The following is an 18,267-nucleotide window of genomic DNA, read 5'->3' on the forward strand; positions in this document are numbered from 1 at the left end:
GTCTCATTGACAATAACTTCCATCATCAGAGGATGTAATGTCAGACATTTGCGATTTGGAAGCAAGAATTAGTGCATTCCAGATTTCAAATGGAAAATGCTGAAACACAAATTGAGAGAGAGCAAACTGCTGAGTGGAAACTAAGAAGGACGAGTGGTGTTGTGATGCAAGTAGATGTCGCCAGCCCTTCACTTTTCTCCAGAACAGTGAGAGCCTCCAGTGTCTACACAGCAGAGCCCACTGTGCCCACACAGAGGCCGCTTTTGGGGAGACTCTGTCTACAGTACATGGCAGGTGCCCAACCCCTGAGTTGGGTATCTGTGGGTTTCTTGCCATTTTCGCATGAGTAATGCCTCATTCAGTCTCCAGTTTGTGGTCAGCAGTGACTAGAAATGCACCCCCTCCCTCGCACTGAGAGTGGTCATCTGTGGCGTCTGCAGCAGCAGAAGATGACCACGAACCACTCACTCTGCAAGTTTCCATGTGAGCGCAGGGTGAAGTGACCCCACAGAGGAATGTCCCCATCACCAGTCAGGGCCATTGAGGCCTCAGCCCCTACACTTGCTGACATGGTAGGAACCCCTGGTGTGCTCTGCACTTTCTGTCATGCATGCCTCTGACCTTGGACGGCCTTCAGGTGTGTCCTGTGTAGGCTCAGAGCTGCCGGGTAAGGGGTGGGCCCTGCGTGGAGCTGCCTCAGCACCCACCGCGCATCCCCGGGCAGGACAGTGTCCACCTGTGTCTCCTGGCGATGCCCTGGGAGCCAATGCCCTTATCTCAACTCAAATGAGAGCCCTGGGTCCCCTGTGGGTATACACTGAAGCATCCACACAGAGCCCCTCTGACCGCTGGCCCTGTTGCCATGAGCAGCAGCTGGTGCAGTGAACGGAAATGCTTGTCTCTGGAGAAAGGTCATGCTTCCCATGGGAGATGTCCACTGGAAGCCCCCAACCCTTTCTATGACCCATCATGTCTGATGTGCAAAATTCCACCTTGGTGGTCCTTAAGAAAATCAACTCTTCATCCCAAAACTACCACTGGGATCAAATGCCCAGTCACTTTTCATTTTGATGTGTTCATTGATTGATCCATCTTAACTTTGTTTTCTGAGTTATTTTCACATGAAAACCTACAGAGTTTTCACATGATACAGAGTTTTTGTGGGATGAGGACTTTGCTGGTCCTTTTACTGAGTGTGAGTGGTGGGTGTGATGTGGGGATGGGAGAGCAAGGATCTGGGCATGGGCTTCCCCACTGTTCACGGGTGCTCGGCTCCGTGATGCCCCCCTGCGAGGTCCAGCCTCCTTACCCAGCAATGATGCACATATTACTATTTGTGTACTCTGGGGTTATTCTGTAAGATGCCGACATACACTCTTACACCTTCTCAACAACATCACCAACAATGTTCAATGCTCTGTTCAAGAAACACCCGTGTCCCTGGATGATGCCACTAGACCCACAGCTCTTCTCAGACGGGGATCCCTGGACCCTTTCTCTCCATCCCTCTGCCCGTCCATCTCACGGTCTCTTCACCTATGCAGGGTCTTCAGGAATCCTTTCCCTTGGGGTCTCTCCCTTTTCCACACTGCCCTGCAGGTGGTTATTACCAGGGATCTCCACGTGTCTGGGAGGTGTTTCAAGCTTATTCACAGGAGACAGAGCTCATTTAAAAACTTAGAATCTGGGGCCCTCCCAGTGCCGTAGTGGTTATGTTTGCACGGTCCTCTTCTGGCGGCCCGGGGTTCACAGGTTTGGATCCCGGGCACGGGCCAAGGCACCATTCATCAAGCCGTGCTGTGGAGGCATCCTATATAAAATAGAGGAAGATTGGCACAGATGTTAGCCCAGGGCTCATCTTCCTCAGTAGAAAGAGGAAGATAGGCAATAGATGTTAGCACATGGCCAAGCTTCCTCACAAAACACACAAAAAAAACCTTAGAATCTACCAGATTAAACCCATTTGATTCATATAATTGGCATAATCTTCCCCCCAAGAAATTGATGTCTCCCAGGTACACTGGGCACAGTTTTAACACCTGGTAAGCCCGAGCCTCTGATCTCCTAACAGGAATTTACATCCTGAAAACTCTTCAGCTGAGATAATGCCTTTTATGTAAATAGAAGATGAGCACACGATAGCTGTGGTTCACAAATGACGCCTGCACTTTCCTCTGTTCTACTTTGCTCTGAACTGACTCAAGACGGTTTCACTGGAATGGCCCCTCCCATCAGGAATTACTCCTGTTTCCTGTCTGGCTCCTGCCACCACCTGCCAGTGACAGGCAGCAAAGCTCAAGGCTGTGAGGGGGGACAGCCTCCCTCCTCCCTCCCGGCGCCACTAGGGGGAGAAGAGGTTTGAGGTTCATTGGTGAGGGGAGCAGGAGGAGGGAGCGGGCTGTGAGCATCTCTGCCTGGTGCCAGCCTGCAGCCCAGCTCTCACCCTCTCCCACCTGTCACCGCAAGGGGTCCCGGCACCGGCACGTGGAGGCCACAGACCCGGGGTTCAGACTCGCAGAGGGGAGGGTGCTCAGCCAGCTAGTCGTGGACGGCCAGGGACGCCGCATCCTGGAGGAGGTCAGGAGGGGCGGGTGCAGGCTAGAGAGAGGCAGGGCTAAGCAAGAGAGACAAGGGAGGGAGAGAGAGCCGAGGAGAGAGAGAGAGGGAGGGAGTGCTGGAGACCCACGGCAGCAGTGAGGAAGGAGCTCCCGCACTGAGCAGTGGCCCTGGGCTGGAGCTCCCAGCCTTGGGACCTCGGGAACATGGGGTCAGTCCCTGGAACCTTCCTCCCTGCGATCCTTCTTCTGTCCGTGCAGAGCTGGGGTCCAGCCGCAGCAGGAAACACACGTAAGTATAGCAAACGATTTACAACTTGTGTGGGGCTCTCCTAAAACTTTAAACTGTGTGGTTTTATTCTATTGTTAATATTTAGAGCTGAGATCACAGAACATGTTTCTGAAAATGAACCATGTTGAAAAAAGACAAGGACCTGCTAAAGTATAACCCCAAATAGGACACGTTTCGATTGCTTCTCCTCTGGTCTGGTCTGCGTTGTTCACGGTGTGTTTTCTGTGTGTTTTTCTGAAAGCAATGCACTGTCTCCCTGTCTCTGAATATTCATTGAGGAAGCTCAGTTCTAGTAAACCCAGAAAGGGGCATCTTGGGGGATAAGTAGCCAGCTGGCGTCTCTGGGGGTTCCTTTCTCGGACGACTGCGTTTCAGGGAAGATGTCTGATGGGGAAGCAAGTGGCAGGCTTTACACTAAGTGGAATTTGCTGGGATGTGGCAGTTCCCAGGTCTGCAGGTGGGCGCAGGCCACGCCTTTAGAAAGGAAATGGCTGGCAGTTCTGATGCCCTCCTCAGCTGACCTGGGGCACTGAGTAATGCTCTGACCACTGAGAGAACCTCAACTCTACAGCCCGGGGAGAGAAGGCACCAAAAGCCTGCATTTCTGACGGAAAGATTTCATTAAGGGAAGACAGATAAATCACTGTCCTCTTCTCCAGCCCCCTAAATAGCAGATGTTGAAATGATGGTGAATGATGATCCTTTAAGTCCTGCGTTACCGTACTTATTTCCTTCTGTCATTCAGTGCCCTGTTTCTGTAGATCCAAGAGATGTGGTCCTCATTTCTAGACTAGCATGTGCCTCTAACCCGAAGACACTGGCCACAATAATTCAGGAGAACCCAATTCACCATGCACAGCACATCCAAAAGTTTTAAGAGTTGTTCTTGGCTGGAAACATCTGTCACGGAGACTCTCCCCTCCTGATAAGTGTGGAGCCTCATGAAGACTGGGTGCTTCATCACCGTCCCCAGAACCAGCCTCATTCTTCTCTCTTTCCCTGCGAGTGCCCAGTCCCTGGCTCCTTCCACTCGGGCGTGGTGGCAGGGGTAAGGGGGCATTTCAGACAGGGGTGGTGGGCACCTTTAGGAGTTTACTGGGCTGTGAGCCCAGCCCCCGGGGCCGGATGCAGCTCCCCCCCCAGGATGTCAATGCACAATGGGGGCTGGCATGGGTGCAGGGGAGTCCCTCTCCTCTCCTGGGGACCCCAACACCTGGGCTGTGTGGCAGCGGGATGGCTCCCATGGAGGCTCTGGGTCTGTCACCCCAACAAGGGGTCTTTGACACCTGTCAGCAGGCAGGTGCTGCCCCATTCCTCATCATTCTCTATGTCTGTGCTCTCTGAGACCCACATGATTTGATGAAGGGAAATTTACACACACGGCAGAAAGGCTCAAGCCCTGCAGTGGCATTGACATTTTCCTTAAAAACAGAGCCCCAGAGAAATACCTTTAGAAATTACATGCAGGTAATTAAGCAAAGACTGCTGATTATTCCACTGAGTGAGCGCCAGAGGCCACTCTTAGGAGCCCGCAGGAGCCTCCAGCCTCCTGAAGAGATGCTGAGCAGGAAGCAGGTCCAGCACCTGCTGCGCAGGCTGTGATCAACGCCAGTGCCTCCTTCCTTTGGCCTTTGTTCTTCCAGCTGAGATCCAGTGGAGGCATAGGATTCTAGAGGGCTTGGTGGCTCTTTTCAAAGTGGCTGTTAATGGCTTGGCTCTGAGGTTCCTGCTTAAATTTCAGTGCTTTCAAGTTAAGAACTGGCTCCTAGACGTTCAGCCGTCTTGTATTCAGAAAGTATTTAATCTCCTTACCGAAGAATCAAAATTTCAAAGCATCTATGAAATTTAATTATTGAGAACATTTTAGACCCAAAGCTTGGAGTCCTTGTCTCAACATCGATGGTAGAAGTTACAGTTCGTCACGGATTAAAATGAAATCTATTGACTTGATGACCAAAGTTCATCTTTTAAAAACTAGAAATTTGCATATGCTAATTTCCTGTTAATCTCATTTTGAGAGTATTGTTTTTAATAGGAGAAATGCTGATAAAGTTGCTGCATTGTGTTTACATCAGCAACTTAATTCCTGAATATCTGAGAGTTGTGACCTGGGGAGATAACTTTGGGGTCATGGTACAGAGATTTGAGAAATCATTTAGAGATGAGAATTCTGAGTAGTTGCCAGCAAAGAAGGAATCTGCACACGAATAAGATATCATGTGCATAAGCTTTTAGGTGGCTTACGGTTTTTTTCCCCTTTTGAGAAATGGTTTGAACTACTTATGTCTCCGGACAAGACTTGAACCCAACACAAATGAAGCAATCCCCAGGTCCCACGTGAGCTGGAGAACCGAGGTCTCCTCCCCGCATGGCCCCGGGACTCACCCCCTCCTCCCGATGGTTCACACACCCTGCCTGTGTGGGGTCGGGGTGGGGCTGCCTCGACAGCACCTCAGGTCTGGAGGGGAGGACTTCCGGTCAGAGGCCCCACAGGTGAAGATACCGGGACGCCTGTTACTACGATTTGGGGATCGTGCTGCACGTGCCTCTTCTGCCTCTCTGGGGCGGACTTGCCCCTCTGAGCCCCTCTGCTCCAGGCAGAGAACAGGGCGTGGGCAGCGCTGGGAGCAGAGCCGAGGAGGGTGTATCCTGCATGGCCGCAGGCCGTGGTGGCCTCAGTGCCTGGACAGGGGACTGGGGTTCCTCTGTGGCCCAGGACTGTCTGGTCCTTGGGGTACTGGCTCTCCCCCACCCAGGGGGCTGATTCACAGCTCACGGTGGAAAACCAGGCCTCTGTTGGGGAACGAACGTCCCCACTGTCGTGAGGGCTAAGTGGGGCCCAAGTGGAAGGGAACTTCTGGGCAAACTCTGGATGCAATACAGCGCTCATCTCCTACCTGCTCCAACAAGAAGGAGCGGATGCTGATGCAGATTCTGATCAGGTGAGGGGATGCAGCCTACTGGCGGAGATGGACTCATTCTAAATTGTCAGGTTGTCTAACTCCTACCAGGAGCTGCCTTCTGTTTACTTCTGCCAAAAAGTCCTTCTCAGAGCAAGAATTCATTAGAGCGAAAGCTAAGACACCGTGGAGCATCAATGACATGAGCTGCGGTGGAAATCAAGGCCCTCTGGCTGTGAACTCCGTTTCTGAGCCCCTTCGAGCAGGGCTTGGCCTCCTGACAGCGATGATGGGCCGAAGTCACACTCGTACCCGGAAACCACCAGCCCTGGGGTCTGGGCTCAGCCCAGGATCAAACCTTCTGGTTGAAATTCATCAGGACCCCTCACCTGAATCCCTTTTTACTGTAATGGCTGCAAAATGGTGATTCTCCTTCTGCAGCAGCATCTGTAGCTGTGAACGTCCCTCCTCCCTGTCTGCTCTTTGACTCATTGACCATTGCACACTCACGTCCTTGTGCACGCAGGCTCCTGTGTCGGTCAGAGGGACGTGTCCATCCATGTTCTGATTTATTTGGATGCTCTGACTGTCACAAACCGGCTGGGGGAGCCCCTCCATTCTTTTTGGTGGTCGGAGTGTGCTCATTACTCTCTGAACACGGCCTCAGATTTGGCACAGCAGCATCTTCCAGGCTCCTCTCATGCCGTCCCCATCGAGCTCTAGAAGGGCTGCGCCTCCCCAGTAGGAAGAGAAGTTGGAAACAGAGCGGGGGATGCGAGGTGAGCTCCTTCCTGACTCAGGGCACGTGGACTCTGGACTCCAGAGGCCGAGTCAGCACTGCCTGTGACTGTGTGTGCAGGTGACCAAAGTGTGCGTTCACCCTGCCACCCCAACCCCACCCTCCCCACAGGCTCTGTTTGCTCCCAACACCCACGTTTTGTTGTTTCCGTTCCTTGTGTCTCTTCTTCCGTAGAGGAAACCCTGGCTCCCAATGACATCAACGATGTATTTACTGGTTTATACCTACCATGTATAAAAACTAGCGTCCAAATGCAACTGTCCAACATGGAAAACAGACCTACAACGAGAACCCTGGGTGAGTCCGCAGGTCTCCTTGTCTTCCCTTGGCTGAGGGTGCACAGCCCGAACACGGTAGGCAAATGCTGCTGAGCTGCTCACACCGTCAGTGTTGGTGGCTCTTGTTTGACATACAGTCAGAGCCCTTGTTCCTGTTTGGTCCAGCTCTGGGGTTGGGGCTTGTTTTTACCCACCTTCATGTTCTGGTGCATCATGTTCTCCATAGAGTTTGTCATCTAGCCAGTACTATTGTAGATAGTATTTTTAACTCAATATTCATAGGAGATTTGGTTTGTAATTTTTCTTTTTTGTTCTTTCTATCAGGTGTAGCTGCTAATGTTACCCTTGCTTCATAATAAGAGTGGAAGTTCTCCCCATTTCTATGCTCTGGAATAATTTATGTGGCACTAGCTCTGTCCTGCCTCTCAGTTTGGCAGATTCACCCATGAAACCATCTGGGCCTGGTGGTTTTTTTTCCTTTTTCTATCTGTGGGTTTGTTACTTGATAACCTTCACTTTCTTTGACAGAAATTGGTTTGTTTAAGCATTCTGTCTCTAGTTTGGTAAACGATATTTTACATGGAAATTATTGTTCCATTTACTTTTCAAAATTAACTTCATATAGATGTGCAAATTAGCTTTGTGTTTTTATGTCTTCTGTTTCAATGTCATTTCTTTCCTTGTCACGTCTAATTTTGTATTTTTGTACTGTCCCTCATTTTTTCTTCATTACTTGTCTGGTGGTTTGTTTATTATGTTGATTTTTTTTCAAAGAACCAGAATTTTAATTTAATAATTTGATTCACTGCTTTCCTGTTGTCTGTCTTATTAACTTCAGCTTTTACCTCTATTATTTTTCTCCTTGTGTTTTATTTTGGTTTGAACAGTGGTTCCTTGGTTAAATGTTTGAGTAGGGGATTTGATTCATTTATTTTCACTTTTCTATTTATCTTGACACAGATGTTTAAGGCTATGAAATTTCCTCTGATCCCTGTTTTAGCTATACCACACAGACTATCTGAAACATAGTGTTTTCACTGTCATAATTTTTCAGAAATTCTCATATTGTGTTTGTATTTCCCCTTTTATATAAAAGTTGTTTAATGGAAGGTTTTATTTTTTTCAACTGGAGGGATTGTTTTGTTTTAATTATTTATTACATTGTGATCAGAGGATGATACCCATAGTATTTCTGTTTTGTGAGACTTACTGATGTTTTCTTTGTGACTAATTACATGACCAATTTTTGTGGATGTTGCCTATGTGGTTAAGAGAATAATCTTTGTTATCTGGATGCAGTTTTTGATCTACAGAGTTTCTTTAAAGATCATACTATATAATCCTCTATACTTTACTATTTTCTATCTTGTTCTCAGAGTGATGTATTAACAGCTCCTGTTATTAGTGTCTCTATTTCTCCTTACACGTCCTGTAATTTCGGCTTTATGTGGTGGCTGTCCTGTGATTTGGTCATGGATGTTTATGGCTATGGGGTCGTCACTGTGAATTGCCATGGTGGTGTTATAGAGTGGTCTTCATTTTGTGTGATGCTCTAGGCCTTGACTTCTATGCCCTTTGCCATCAGGACTACTCAGTCTTGTCCAGGCTTCCTTCTGTTGGCTCATCTGTCCACTGTCCACTCTTAGTCCTCGCGAAATACGTTGTTTTAGGTATGTCTGCTGTGCTCTTATTAGGTTGGGCTTTCCTTTAATAACCAATTTCAAAGCTCTTTACTATTTTTTCCTTGTAACAAGTGTATGCGTATTTGTGTGGCTGATCTGTTTGTGCCTCTGCTGTTATGACTTTATGTTATAATCAATGTGTTTGTTATCGTCCATGTGTTTGTATTCCCTGGGGTTTGCCTTGTTAGCTCTCTTTATTTCTTGATCTCTTTAGGTATTTAGGAAGGTTTGTCTTTTGTTCTACCAGTTTCCTTTGTAGGGACACCTTTTATGATGCTCTTATGAATCTTTATAGTCTGGTTTGTAACTTGTGAGTGGTATTGGAATCTACCTATTATCAATACAATAATCAGTGATCTTCTCCGACTTTCCTTTTTCTCTCCTTACTACTCCCATGTTTTTCTTGTGTTCTCCCTACTTTCTCAGAACATACAATATTCACATGCTATTCTCCATCCATGTCTCCAGGCTGGTTTCACTCTCTGATCTAGAACAAAGTACATTGTCCCCTCCCAACCCTTGTTCTGAAGTGTCCCCAGTCCTTGCAGGCTGGATGACGCCCATCCTCTGTAGAGTTGCTCTTGGATTTTTGGCTCAGGATGCCTGTACACTTGGATGTATTATTGAAGATCCCAGTGAGCTTTACTTATGTGGGTTAGAGCTACTGACAGTTATCCTATGAGCAATTAAAACCAAGAATTTAAAAATAACAAGAAGCGAATAACATGCTAACAGATTAATGTATTTTATGAACAATAAACATATATTCAAAAGCACAAAAAATAGTGACAAAAGTAGCATGGTTTCATATTTTTGCAAATTTTAATATAAGGCTTAATGGAAGATAACTAGATTCTCACACCTCCCTGCATTTAACTTGGGATTTTTTTTTTTTAGTGGATGTTTATGAAGAAAAGCTGGCCTCATGCAAATATGTCATTGGGAAAAGGGGGAGTATTTTGGTAGCTGTTTTAGATAATTTTGGATATGTCATGAAGCCTCTGGTACACTCTGGGAGAATGAGAGTAAACAGGCAAATAACATCTTACTATTTTTATATAAATGGTTTGGCATCTTGGACCCCTGAAAGGGTCTTCAAGCTCTTACACTGGGAACTGCTTCCGCAGTGGGTTCCAAGGAACGGATTCATGCGTGTATCCCAGAAGCCATGAGCGTTAAAAACTGATTTTCAACAGCCTGGATGCTTGGAGGGTAATTTAGCAGGATATAAAGTCCTCGGCTTGAATTTCCTTTCCATGTGTTTCTTGAACATGCTGTTCCCCAGCTCAGGAGAAGTTTAATATCAGCCTAATTTTCTTATCTTTCCAAGTAACGTGGTCATTTTATCTAGAGGCCCTGACTTTTTATTTTGCATTTTATTCTGATAGTTTTAGTAGAATATGTCTTGAATCTGACCTGGGTCCTCAGGTATATGACAGTCCTTTCAAAATGAAGATTTAGGTTTTTACTTCTGAAAACTTTTACTGGATTAAAATGTTAAAATATTATTTCTTTTCCGTTGCTTTTATATTTTTATCTTTCAGGAACTCCTAGATAGATGATAGATAGATAGATGATAGAGAGAAAGGTGATAGACAGACAGACAAATAGGTAGATGACTGATTGATAGATAGATAGATAGATGCATAGATAGACAGAAGATAGTAGATTTTCTTTTTCTTCCTCTATTTTAGCCAATTTTTCTCTGCTTAGTTTCACCTTTTTTAAAAATCTTATCTTCATTCTCTCTATTGTATTTCTGCAATTCTTCAATGTCCTTTATTAAATTTTATTTGAATATATTTTCAAGTGTCTTGTAAATGCATCTTCATTAATGAAACAGTCTTATACTTTTCTATGTATACATTTTTTGAATGCAATATTGTCCCTTTCTATTTTCTTTAAAAGTTCTGATCCTAGACTTTTCAGTATGTAAGCATTTTTGTTTGAGGACTGAGGATCTTTTGTTCGGGTTGGGGTATCATGTGGTAACTCTCCTGGGCTCTGTGTTGGCTTCCACGTGGTGCAGGGAGGAGCCAAGTAGCTGAAATGTTTCCCTTCTCCTTCTACATTTTCTTCTCAGCTGTTGGCGTGGACTCACTCTGATTTATCTGATGCTGGCATCTTGCGGACAGGGTCTAAGTCCAAGGAAGCCCTTCTCAGGCAGTGGGATCCAGGTTAAATCTGTCAGGGGTGATTTCTTGGTGGTGATAAGAGGCGAGGAGAGCGGTGGCCACCACGCACCTTGTGCTATTCTCTTTGAAATGCATCATTTCCCTCACCTCCTTTCCCCTTCCCACAACCTCATCTCCTAGGAGCAGCTCCCTTTCCCATTCATCTCCTTCTCCCGAGCTGCCAGCCCCAATCCGGAGCTGCACTCACCCCATCAAGTTCCCTGGCTGCAGCCCTGAGCCCCACATCCTCGCCTCATGTGCAGGATTTAGCAATTTGTGCCAGACTTTCTCGTCATCTGGTGATTATCTCTGTGCTGCCGTCTCTGTTCTCCTTGCTCCTCTCCACCCTTCTGTGGAGAATCTTAGGACCCCCTTGCCCTTCTCGACACCGCCTGCACGAGGAACATGTTGGAATCTGGCATCCACTTCTCTCCCTAGGGTAACTTGAAGTGCATGGCAGGCTCCATCTCTGGTGATGCTAAAGGCATGAGCCACAGTGGTCACACCTGTGATTCTTTTTTTTTTTCTTTTGTGAGGAAGATCAGCCCTGAGCTCACATCCGATGTCAATCCTCCTCTTTTTGCCAAGGAAGACTGGCCCTGGGCTAACATCCATGCCCATCTTCCTCTACTTTATGTGGGATGCCGCCACAGCATGGCTTGGCAAGCGGTGCACCAGTGTGCGCCTGGGATCCGAACCTGCGAGCCCCAGGCCTCCGAAGCAGAGCACGTGCAGTTAACCGCTACGCCACCGGGCTGGCCCCCACACCTGCGATTATTGTTTATCCTGTAGGTTTGTGTGTGTGTGTGAGGAGATTGTGTTCAGGCAGCCATTACTGTCCTGGGATTTATTTCTTGCTGCTTTCTGGAAGTGCAGATTCCTGCAAATATGGACCTTACAGGGCTGTTTCAGGATCGCGTGAGGCCGCATCCTGCCTTCCTTCCTGTTAGAGGAAGAACAGGCACTGAGCCCCTGGTTCCTGAAAATATTCCCAAGAGTAACTACAACCTCTCTCGCTTTCAGGTCTGTATTTGGAACTGGCAGATGAAAATTTGGAACTGGCAGATGAGTATTTTCAATGGTCTCATGTATCCAATTAAGGACTTGATTAAAAATATCTTCATATTTTAGTTGACTTGTCCTTATTAGCTTTCTATGCTGGGTGGATCTGGCTCCATTTTTGTTTCTTATTAAAAATATGATTAGTGAATACCTCACAGAATGCATGCTAATAGAATAGATGTTTAGTGAGTTAACTAGAGCTGGGGAAATATTCTCATAATATATAGAGAACACCGTTTGAATAAATATTTCAATTATGAACTTTTAGAATTACTCTTTACAACGCCAATTTTCCAGCTAATAAAAAGACCGTTAATAGTAGTATCCACAGTATTTGAATTGTATTTAATAGAAAATGCTAAGTTTAGATTTTGTTGTTCAGTTGAAGAATAGATTCAGAGGGATGCAGACAATTTGCCCATATTATATAAAGTCAAGTAATGACATGAGCTTAAATTGACTCCTTTTCCCTTAAGACCAAAAATGGTTGAATATGAAATGATTGAAAAGATTTTTCATCAACTCTCAGGAAATAAGAGAAAAGGGATTTTCCTACAACTCTAGGTGCATTTCAGAATAACGGAAACATGATTGACTTTGGCTGTTCTCCCACTTATGGATGCTAAAGGCTGTGATGTCAGCACTCGACATTCTTCAAAGCAACCTGAGGGTTTTGTCCTGTGACTGACCACTTCCCAGAGGGAGACTTTCTTCTTCTTCTTTTTTTTTTGAGACTGTCTTCTTTTGGGAGAAAAATGAAGTTTTGACGGCTCTAGGTCATTTGGTTGAATCACATTTAAAATAACTGTAATCTGTATGTATGTGTGTGCGGATACATACACATGCATGCATGCACACACGCGCGCGCACACACACACACACACACACACACACAAACATTCCTAGGAGGCATGACCAGGTGTAATACAATATGATATTGCGTCACTAAGGATACATTTTTTCTAATTTCACTTCTACAGCACAAAATTTCTGGCTTAAATGTCTGTGTCCAGTTTCTACTTATCTGGCAAATGAAATCCCTTATTTAGTAATAATAAGACATTTCTATGGGAGTTCTACAACCTGCTTCCACAGCCCTTGGATGCCTGCGGTAAATCCAGTTTTCTGAGAAGCAGCATCTTTGGTTGGGTGGTTGTTTCTTCACAATAGTTTTCCATCATTGTCTGTGAGAAAATAAAACTGTGAGTAATAGAACAGGGAAGTGACATAACTGCAGGAACAGCCCTCTCCGGGCTCCCGTAATGAGCATTTGGGAGAAATAACTTGAAAAGTGACTGAAGCTGGAAACACTTGGCATTTTAAATCAGTAACGATGGAATTATTATTTAAATTCCACATCTATTTAATTGACCGGGTTGAAAACTACCTCTAAAGTTTTAAATCTTAAACTTAAAGAAGAAAGTACCTACCTGAGTGCAAGGGGTGTGCATGTGTGTGTACATGTATGCACATGTGTGTATAAATACGTATAATTACTTGGTGGCCATTAGAGTAAGACGTCATGGCTTCCAACTCCCAGAGGTTATATTTCTGGCAATTATAGGATTTACAGTTGGGATTTTAAGGAGAAATTAGATTAGACAAAACATGCCAATATTTTAATGTATCCACCTTCAAAAATTCCATTTGTTATGTGGTTTTCAGAAATGTACAAGATTCCTTATGAGACTTAGACTGCGATTTTACCATAATGAGAAGGTTTATAAATTGCACTTTCTTTTTAGACAAATATATCGCACTCAGTTATCCTTGCACACTCACTCACCCTTGCAGACTCAGTCACCCTTGCACACTCAGATGACCCTGCACACTCAGACATCCCTGCACACACAGACGTCCCCGCACACTCAGACAACCCTGCACACATAGACATCCCTGCACACTCATACATCCCCACACACTCAGATGTACCTGCACACTGAGATGTACCTGCACACTCAATCATGCACACACAGACGTTCCTGCACACTCAGATGTCCTTGTACACACAGACGACCCCGCACACACAGACATCCCCACAGACACAGACATCCCTGCACACTCAGACAACCCCGCACACTCAGATATCCCTGCACACTCATGACCCTGCACACTCAGACATCCCCGCACACACAGAAGACCTTGCACACTCAGACGACCCTGCACACAGATGTCCCTGTACACTGAGATGACCCTGCACACACAGATGACCCTTCAACTAAGACATCCCTGCACACACACACATCCCTGCACACTCAGACGACTCTGTACAGACGATCCTGCACACACAGACATCCCTGCACCTTCAGACAACCCTACACACACAGACATCCCTGCACACTCAGATGACCCTGCACACACAGATGTTCCTGCACACTCAGACGACCCTGCACACTCAGATGTCCCTGCACACTCAGATGTCCCTGCACACACAGATGACCCTGCATACACAGACGTCCCTGTATGCACAGATATCCTGCACACTCAGATGACCCCACACATGCAGATGTTTCCCCACACACTCAGTTGACCCCACACACACAGACATCCCCGCACACACAGATGTCCCCACATACACAGACATTCCTGCACACTCAGACAGCCCGGCACACACAGACGACCCTGCACACACAGATGTCCCCACATACACAGACATTCCTGCACACTCAGATGACCCTACACACTCAGACAACCCTGCACATACAGATGACGCCGCACACACGGACGTCCCCACACACACTGACAACCCTGCACACAGGGGTATCCCTGCACACACAGACATCCCTGCACACTCAGACAGCCCGGCACACACAGACGACCCCGCACACACAGATGTCCCCACATACACAGACATTCCTGCACACTCAGATGACCCTACACACTCAGACAACCCCGCACATACAGATGACCCCGCCACACAGACGTCTCCACACACACTGACAACCCTGCACACAGGGGTATCCCTGCACACACAGACATCCCTGCACACACAGATGTCCCTGTACACACAGACGACCTTGCACACAGATGACCTTGCACACTCAGACACCAGCACCCTCACTGCCTCAACTCCTGCACTGGTGTCTTTTTGCTGGGCCCTCCCCACTGCTGCTCAAACACCAGAACTGCCAGCTGCCCACAGAGCTGGCATGCAGACACCTCTGCTGTCGAGACACATCTATGGGCTACATTTTCTACTCTCATGGTTTTTATTCACCCTTTCCATCCATCTCTGTGGCTACAGCTATTGTGTGTGTCTTAACCTCCCTGCCCCTGGTTTCCTGCTCTCATCATTTCGGAGCCATCTCTGTCTCAAGCCTGCCGGCTTCACTCTCACGTGGCTTGGCCTCCCAGCTGAGCAAACTGGGGCTTGTAAAGAAGCCAGCTGCTAGTGAACCTTCGAAAATTCCTTGAAGACAAATTTTATGCACTGCCTTTAACCATGATCTCCAGGAGGAAACATAAATAAGACGTGTGAGTCTCTGGGCACCTGGTTAGAATTGCCATCCCAGTGTGGAAAATGCCACAGCCAGCCCAGCTCTCAGCAAAGGCACTGGTCCAGTGGTGGGGAGCCGGGAGCTTCTCCTCCAGGGGAGCTATCACACTCTCCACTCTGGGGTCTGCAGCTCAGCCTTGACAATTGTTTTCCCAGAGAAAACTCAAAACCAGCGGGACACGCTGCTGCCGGGCAGGTGTATCATGAGCGGTGGGGGAAGATCCTTGTCGGGAGGCGGAGGATCGTGACCCTCTGATGGGAGACTGTCCTCACACGTGAGCCCCCAGCAACACGGGGTCTTGTTACCAAGTCAGAGTCTGAGGAGGTTCCTGAAGACAAACCTAATGTTCACGTTCTCCAATGAGCACCAAGGTGCTGCAAGACAGACGCTCTTGGACTAAAATTGCAATTATAAAATTACACCTGAACGACAGGGGAAGGCACAGTTGGGAAAGTGATAAAAAGAGAAGCAACAAGAGGGACGGATACCATCTCTGCCCTCAGCGCCCACAGAAAGTGCCCAAGAGACGGCATCCAGAGGCACACACGTCACCTACACAGCTGAGGGTTTGTAGTGACTTCAAATGATCCTGAGCCGAGTTCTTTAAATAAACCATATAATATGTAAATTGAATTATTGCATAGTTTTCCAGGCAAAAATTAGGAAACAATGGTCAGATAGGATTTTCTGACCCAGGAAAGCAGAGATTGGGCCGCAGTGACAGCAGGGGACACATATGAGAAGCATCCATCGCCTGGGCTCTGCTCACAGGCCACGTGTCCTGACACCCAAGCAGCCTGTGGGTTCTTGAGTCATTGATTATTTGAGAGAGACTGTCAGGGCTCGAAGGCGTGGTTGTGGACAGGTGGATCAGCATTGCTCTGGATTTCTCAGCCACCAGGTAGCAGAGCTGCTGCTTTTGGAAAGTTTTCACAAGGAGTCAACACAGTCCCAAGGAGCAAGTATGGGGGAGGGCACGTAAGGAAACCGCCCCAGCAGAAAGTGGGCTTTGCAGTGTTGATGCGAGGGCGTCCACAGGTCCTGAGTCAGCTGGTGAGGCTGCTGGGGGTTGAAAAGCCTGGCCTTCATGCTAGATGTGTGTGTGTGCATGTGTGTGCGAGTACACATGTGCACACGTGTACTGTGTGTGTCTGTGTGTGCGCGTGCCTGCAGAGAGTGAGTGAGCAAAAGGCAGAGAGACAGGGAAGGAGGGAGGGAGTGGAGTGCATGCCTAGAGAACATTTGGAAAAATACCACTGTTTTTGTTTAAAAACCTGTGTATTTCCCTGGCCACAAAAACATCGTTATTCATAATGTAGAATAAAAGTTTATGACATACATTCTTATTATGTCTCAAGGTCATGACCTCGTGCTGCCCCAACATCACCAGATGGGGCCAAACCCAGTTCACCACCTCTTTCTTCTGGTCCACAAGCTGAGAATATTTCCCAATTTAAATGATTGACAAAATCAGAAGAAGAGTAATAATTTGTGACCAATAAAAGTTTTATGAAATTTGAATTTCAGTGACTGTATATGGGAGCCTGGCCACATGCCTTCATCTGTGTATCACCTGGGGTCTCTTCCAGGCCACCACCCAGAGCTGGGGCAGCAGCAGAGATGGGACATGTGGTCTCATCACCAACAGGCAGCCTGGCCCACAGTCTCAGGACCGCGCTCGCAACTGGTCAGCATCTTCGCACGGCCATAGTCCAGCTGCCTTAGGGGCCTGTGTCTAGGTGGACGGGTGTTCTGTTCAGCGGGCCCCAGGCTGTGTCCCTGTCCTGGCACATGAGCACGCGAGGCCCCGGGGCACAGACGGCGTCGCCTCCCGATCACACGATTTTCCCCAGTAACAGTGATACTGTTGGTTCTCTTCTCTGACTGCCTTCCACGGGTGGGTCAGATCCAACAGAGAGAAAATAAGCGAATCTTCTCATCACACGTTCACCCAGCATCAGGGCCTTCCCGAAAACAAAAATCCCCAGGTCTGGAGAGAAAGCATATTTAAAGCCAAGAGACTGATAATCGTTATCAGAAGATAAAAAGGTACCTAGGTCGCCCAGGAACGGTGTGCAGTGCCCGAAAGTAGAAAACTTTTAGGATTTGATAGAAGAAAAAGATGCTCCCAAAACTCTCAGGGTAAAACTGTTAAACAAGTGGGGGATTTCAAGCCTAGAAGAGGCAGAGCAGCAGACGAGAAGGGGTGTCAGCAGAGACAGGACAGGGAGGCCAGCAAGCCTGAACCACCCCCCACAGGGTGCTTCCAGAGACCAGCCTGAGGAGCCATCCAGGTGAGCAGCTCGGGGCCCTGGAGAGGCAGGGCTGCACCCCAGGGACTCTCGACACCCAGGGGCATGGGGTCCTGTACCCCGGAGACATGCTGGGGTCCCACCCCACAGCCATGTCCCTGCCCCCCCACACCCACAGGAGGCAGCTATAGCAGCATGTACACACAAGCTAAGAGGACATCTAAGCCCAGGGGTGACCATGCAACCCAGCCCCACCCAGCAGTCTGGGGAAGTCATTGGGCCCCTAGAGAACAAAAATGCAGTTGAGGAAAACATCACAACAAAAGACGGGCCTTTGGTAAAGTGCGCCTGATAGTCAGACTGAGGGAGAGGATATTGTGTTCAAAAGCAAAACAGTCAGCTGGTTCTCTTGAAAACTGAGTAATTCTCTCATTGCCATGGAAGAAACAGAATTGCCAGCATGACTATCAGAACGGATGCTTCTCGACACTGAATTAGTGAGCGGGAAGATAGAACTGAAAAATTCTCCCAAAATACCACACCAACGGACAAAGACATGGAAGTTCAGAGTCACACACACGTGCGCGCGTGCACATACACACACATACACACACACACACACACACGGCGTTCACAGGGTCAGACTTTCATAGAGAAGGCTTCAGAGTGGAGGGAGGTGACCCCTGGGGAAGGTGCATTTGGTTTCTCTAGGAGAACACCTAAAAGTCCTGGACACTACATTTAAAAATCAGTTTAAATGCACAGTTGAGTTGATG

At 47.4% G+C, this 18,267-nt stretch overlaps 1 protein-coding gene across 2 annotated transcripts in view; it reads left to right on the forward strand.

Moving 5' to 3' along the window:
- Positions 1–2,375: 2,375 nt before the first annotated feature.
- LOC101390058 (contactin-associated protein-like 4) overlaps positions 2,376–18,267 on the forward strand; it is a 166,777-nt gene continuing 150,885 nt past the window's right edge. For both annotated transcript variants that reach the window (XM_087424542.1, XM_087424541.1), the window contains exon 1: positions 2,376–2,847. In XM_087424542.1, the coding sequence (XP_087280668.1) occupies positions 2,763–2,847 (85 nt within the window). In that variant the 5' untranslated portion in view covers positions 2,376–2,762. The remainder of the gene's footprint in view (positions 2,848–18,267) is intronic.

The sequence above is a fragment of the Ceratotherium simum genome, chromosome 37 (assembly GCF_057802395.1).
Source record: "Ceratotherium simum simum isolate JZ-2026a chromosome 37, ASM5780239v1, whole genome shotgun sequence".
Classification (NCBI taxonomy): Eukaryota; Metazoa; Chordata; class Mammalia; order Perissodactyla; family Rhinocerotidae; genus Ceratotherium; species Ceratotherium simum.